The sequence below is a fragment of the Vigna unguiculata genome, chromosome 11 (genome assembly GCF_037176805.1).
Source record: "Vigna unguiculata cultivar grain cowpea cultivar isolate G323 ecotype 2 chromosome 11, ASM3717680v1, whole genome shotgun sequence".
NCBI lineage: Eukaryota > Viridiplantae > Streptophyta > Magnoliopsida > Fabales > Fabaceae > Vigna > Vigna unguiculata.
The window spans coordinates 6,844,428-6,850,730 of NC_140802.1; the positions used below are offsets into that span (position 1 = coordinate 6,844,428).

The window sequence follows — 6,303 nt, forward strand, 5'->3', positions numbered from 1 at the left end:
TTAAAGATTGTGTTTGCGCATATTCGAAATAGAGCGAAAATATAATTAATGATTTCAAATAACATTTTACTTGTGTATTAAAATTACATTCGAGATAGAGTAAAAAGTTAGATATCCAAAATATTTATCGATAAAAAATATAAGATATTCTCATTTTACTTGTGTATTAAAATTACAACATTTTGGATTTCAAAATTATTATTCAAATATATATAGAACAATAAAAATAATAATTACACACTATTATTTCATATTAGACTTATATTTCCCCCTTTTTAAATACATTTATATTTTATATTATTTCTCCAATTCTATTTGAATTCAAAATAAAAATAACTTATCAAATACAAAATATAAAAATATATATTTACTTAACTTGTAACTCATTATAAGAAGATAACAATAAAAAATAGCATATACTAACAAACTTCAATTAAAAAAAAAGTAGAATACTCAGCCAAACACAAAAACGCAAACAAAATATTCAAAAAGAAAGAAAAAAAATAAAAAAAACAAAAATAATGTTTACAGAATTTGAGGAAAAATATATAAAGACATAATTAAATATGTCTTTATTTTATATTAATATTTTTTTATTTATTACATTAAAAACAAATAATAAATATAATATTATTAAAATAAAACTAAATTCCCATTCAAATTTACTCGATCTTCTTATAATCCTGTGAAAACATTGAGAATCTTTCCATTTCACTTTCATTCTTTTTTTTTGTAATTATTTTTTGCTCTGTCCAATTTAATATGTCAATAATATTTTTACAACTTTTTTTATAACATAGATAATATTTTTTAAGTGAATTTAAAATATTAAAAAAATAAAAAAATAAAGTCAGAATATAAAAAAATTATCATGTTAAAAAATAATTTTCCAATTTAATATTAAAAGAAATATTCAAATTACTTAAGTATAGAGATAAATAACATTTTATTTTTTAAAATCAAGAGTGCAGGAAGAGGAGATAATCGTGTGTGTGTGTATATATATATATATATATATATATATATATATATATATATATATTACATTTTTTTTATTTTGTTTTGAAGATAAAGGTATTGGGAAAGTTTCCCTTATGAATTAAGTGTTTGTATGTATTTATTGTGTGACAGTGTGAGAAAGAGAAGAGTTGCAGTGTGTCAGTGGAAAAATTGGAAACTGGATCCAATTTTGGACTCTATTGTGCCAACTTTACCCTCAGTCGGCAGGTCTTACGTGGCACTTCCTCTTCTGTCACCAATTTAGCATTTCGATGTACAACCATAAAAAAATAATAATTAATTCTATTCAATTTTCAAAAATAACAATTAAATACAACTTTCTAAAATCATTAATTCTTCATTGACTTAGTAAATTTTCGTCTCAATCCACTCAAAATATTTAATATATTAATAAAAGATACTTTTAATTTATTAATTATTAATTCATTAATACCACCCATAAATGTCTCAGTAAGAGACACTTTTAATTATATTCGCATGCCACGATATTTTCCTTTCCGTAACCGTGTGTTTTATTCATTAATGATTCTTACTAAAAGGATTATTGTTTGAAAACGTATTTGTTAATTATATTATTCATCGTTTTCTTACCATTTAATTTTATTAAAAGTTAGACCGCGTTTAATAAATTATTTTGCTTTAACTGCGTTCGTCCAAAACTCTAAACCTAATTAATACCAAGACTAACGTCACATTAATAAAAAAATAAATTGTTTCAATTCCAATACATATATCTCAGCGGGTAAATTTCAATTACAAGATTAATTTAATTTGATTTCGCATCAAAATAGATAGAAGTTATTTGTTTCTCAAATTAATGTTTCGTCACGAGTAAGTATATAATCCTTTTTGAACAATTTTAAAGCTTAAATGTTGATAACATTTTGGCTTCTTTATTTTTTTTTCTTCATGCCAAATCAAGTTTTCTAGCAATGCACTTTTATGTGGCTTAAAGATTTTGGATGTGAAAAGATGGCACAAAATCAATCGTTGAGTGTTTCAAAGTAATTCCAATTAAAACCAATTCCAACACATATACCACAAACTCAACCAACACACAAAAAAGGTTAAAAGTTATGGATTACTCAAATTAGCCATGAAGTGTGATTTCAACATTTTAACACTTTTTTAATTGCATGAATCTCCAAACACTAATTTAATGCTTGCCAAATTAAAAAAAAGAAAAAAGAAGAAGCATATTATTCAAACACTCAAAGATGCTATAACTATAGCATTATTATGAGGATCAAATCTGGGTGGGTTAGGAACTTGGCACTCCATAAATAGACAAAATCTTACAATAAAACAAACTAACACACCACCACCATTGTCACCTTTTTTTTCTCTCCTTTTTTGTGTAGTAATTTAAAATAGTTAAACATTTAATGGCATAATTAAAATATAATAAAGTGTGGACAGGACCAAATCCTGAATGAACCCCACCATCCAGCCTTGCTGCCACCCTATTTGCATGCTTTTGTTCATTTCTCTCTGACACCCTTTCATTCATTCATTCTTCCCATTCACTCACCTCTATCTATCTGTTCATCTCCCATTCTTCTCTCCTCCATTTTCTCCACCAAAACCATATAACAAACACCTCATCTGCATATTCTCAAACCTAAACTCTCACCCACTCAAACACATCAATGGCAGTTGAAGCTCCTCACTTTAACATCTCCCATCCTCAACAGCTCATACCCAATAGGTGAATACGTCTCTTCTCACTCTTTTTCTTCTTCTTTTCTGTTTTATCATTCTGGGTTTTAATGTTTTTCTTTTTCTCTCTTCTGATGAACTTGCAGAGAAACCCTAACCAACCCAATGGATGCCACCATCATGAACATGTACGCCACGCAAACGGGTTTGGGTTTGGGTAATCACTCCATGCTGCCTCTCTCCGGCACCACCACCGCGTCGGAGACCTTTTTCCCGCCTCCTCACTTCAGCTCTCTCCTCCACAAACCCGCTGTCTTGGAATCCGACAACAGCACTCTCTCCCACAACAACGTTGTTCCCGTTTCCAGAAAACGCTCCAGAGATTCCATCCACGACAACAATTTCCCTTTCCATTCGTACCCTCAGAAGAAAACCGATTCTTTCTCCTTCCTTGGCGAAGACATTTCCTCTCACATCCACCGTCAACAACTCGACCTCGATGCCCTCGTCTCCCAACACGTAATTCTCTTACCCTTCTCTGATTTCATCGAAATTTCGTTTTTTTTTTCCTACACAAATCATCCTTTTGTCATTACTTTCCCGAGTTTTTTCATCTGGGTTTTGTTTAATCAGTCGCCATTTTCATCCCCTCAACTTCTTCTCCGAATTTGCCAAACACAAGGCTCTCAATGCTTTTCACAAAAATTAACAGTGCAAAACACTACTTTTTTAATCCATCAGTAATGATCTTAGCATGGTTCTTAATTGTAATAATGCATATCTTCGATATTGGTTACTTTTTTTTCTGGGTCTTGTAATTTTGAAGTTTTTTTTTTTTACTGTGAGAGTATTTGATTTAGTGAATGAGTTGCATTAACTGATGTGATTTCCAATGTCTGCAGATGGAGAAGGTTAGGATGGAGTTAGAAGAAAAGAGAAAGCGGCAAGCTAGAAGATTGATGGAGAGCATTGAGGTGGAAATGGCGAAGAGACTGAGAGCGAAAGAAGAAGAGATTTTGAAGATAGAAAAATTGAATTGGGTTTTGGAAGAGAAAGTGAGGTCACTGAGCATCGAGAATCAGTTATGGCGCGACCTGGCTCAGACCAACGAGGCCACCGCCAATGCCCTCCGCACCAATCTCGAGCAGGTCCTAGCGCAGGTAGCAGCGCCACCGCACACGGCGGATGAAGATGCGGAGTCTTGCTGCGGGAGCAGCGACGAGGGGTGGCGTACGTTAGCCACCGGGGCGCAAGACAAGGAGAAAGAAGGGTGCAGCGAAGTAAAAGAAAATATTATTATTGTTAATAATAATAATAATAATGAAAAAAACAATTATAACGATAATGAAAAAAGCGGTGGGAAGAGATTGTGCAGAAAGTGTGAGAAAGAGGAATCGTGCGTGCTAATCTTACCGTGCAGGCACCTATGTGTCTGCACAGGTTGCGGGTCTAGTTTAGACTCTTGTCCTGTTTGTAAATCCTTCAAAAATGCCAGTGTTCATGTAAACATGACATTATAATTATATCATTAATTTCTCAAAATGGAATCAGAAAAGAAAAAGATTAATTTTGAATTTCATCTATTTTTTATTTTATGAAATTTTTTGGCTTTGTTTCGAGTGAGAATGAACGGGTGTGGTGAGTCACGAGATTTGGATGAGAAGACACGACACGGAGTGGAGAGACATGGAATCTTAAAAGTCATGATTAAAAATGAGGATTTAGATTATGAGTTGAAATATCTTAGATTATGAGAGAGAAGGGTAAAAGAGTAAAAACGCGAAGGAAGAGTGCGGGACCCAGGGCGCACCTACCCGACAGCTACTGATAGTACCCCAATAGAGAAACTAGGTAGTGAGCGTGAAAGTGGCGCGTGGAGTCAACGAGTATGTGAAAGCGAAAGGTGTGCGGCAAAATCTGACACGTAGGACGCGCGCAAATGTCGCTGTTGGATGAAGAGTGGCTGCAACAGCAATTTCTCTCTCTTCTCTTATGCGCGACCAGAGTGTTGGGGACCCACGCACCTGGGGCCAAAAGCCTAAGCGCAAAACGACACCGGAACTGGTTGTTGGGCAAAAAAATAATAAGATAAATAAATAATATTTATTTTAGAAAAAAATAAGTAAAAGGACGCAGGAGTGTCTGGGAATCTGCGAAGGGTAATTATTGTGAAAGCAATGCATGATTCGGAATAGGTGCAGAAAACGACGGCGTTTTCCTGGTGCATCGTTTTTATATAAATAATTAATTTATTATTATTACTGTGTGTGGGTAGAAATAGGATAGGGTGGTTGGGATTTCACGGCACCCAGTTAAAATAAGGTAAGGGCTGTGATGGCAGATTGAGTGGTCTGTGTTGTTATTATTACTTTTCTTTTTTTTTCATCTCTCTGTGTCTCTCTGCTCTGACTCATTCCGAATTTCTAAGTTTCCACCTCACCTCCAACAAAACATCAAATAAACACTAAAAAATACTGCAACGTTTCATTGTACTGTGTGCTACTAACCACTGCCTTACATTTAAGTGTTTCAGAACTACTTTTATCACTTTTATTTTTATGTATTTTTTCAAGTGATGTAATTTAAGTTTAACTTAATTCTATACAATAATATATAACATAAGGTTTGTTTCATATTTATACGTTAATTTATATTTCTACGTTGTAAGTTTGTTTTATTATCTATTGACGTGATGATATATTTTTAATAAATATTTTGGATGTTAAAACTTTTATACAAATATATAAACTGTTTACAGATGTTAAATATATAAAATATATTAAAAGTAAAGAAAATTATAAATTATTCATTATTTTTATATATGTAAAAAAATTGTGGGACATAAATTTTCTTTAACTTCTCAACAAATATTTGATATTAATATATCGACAGAGACATCATAATAAATTTAATAAATAATAAAATTTTCAAATATCGAATGTTTTTACATGATTTAAAGTTTAAACTTTATTGTAAAGACTCAATAAGAAGTTCTTTTTGCTTTCACTCTTCAATGATGTTTCTAAATTTAGGTAGGATAAAACTGATTCAAGAGTAAAACGAGTAGTACATTTATTTTAAGTCTTTAAAGAAAAATCTCATTTTTTTTATAATTAATGTTTTTTTAAAATTAATTATAAAATTATGTTTAAGAAAAAAAATGTATAATTAATATAATTCTATTAAATTAATTATAAGTTTATGTTTGAGAATAAAATTTAATTTAATTATTATTAGTGTCTATTAATTTTTATTGATGTTAAAAATGATAAGTAATTAGTTAAAACTTTTATTTAGTAAATTATAATTTTGTTTACTATAAAGAGAATATTAGTTATCTTTATTCTCTTATAATAGATCAGGATTATATTTTCTTCCTTTATCTTTTTATATCTTTGTGACTTCTTTTATCTTTTTTACTTTCTTCTCTTCTAAGAATAACTCTTTTAGGATTTTGACATATTATTGAATCTCGTATTGTCCGTGTATACCAATTTTTCCATCCTCATCTTTGATTAGTATATTTTTTCTTTCTATTTGTGTTGCTATTGTTTTTATTCTATTTTGAATTTGTATTAGAATTAAAAATGAGTTTTTCTTTGTCCAGTTTTGTTTTTTGGTATG

At 30.7% G+C, this 6,303-nt stretch overlaps 1 protein-coding gene across 1 annotated transcript; it reads left to right on the forward strand.

The window, feature by feature from the left end:
• The first annotated feature begins 2,441 nt into the window (after positions 1-2,441).
• LOC114168414 (putative BOI-related E3 ubiquitin-protein ligase 3) lies at positions 2,442-4,253 on the forward strand. Its single transcript, XM_028053209.2, has 3 exons — positions 2,442-2,728; positions 2,826-3,198; positions 3,582-4,253. The coding sequence occupies exons 1-3, from the start codon at positions 2,670-2,672 to the stop codon at positions 4,197-4,199; spliced, it is 1,050 nt and encodes a 349-aa protein (XP_027909010.1). The 5' UTR covers positions 2,442-2,669; the 3' UTR covers positions 4,200-4,253.
• Positions 4,254-6,303: the final 2,050 nt, after the last annotated feature.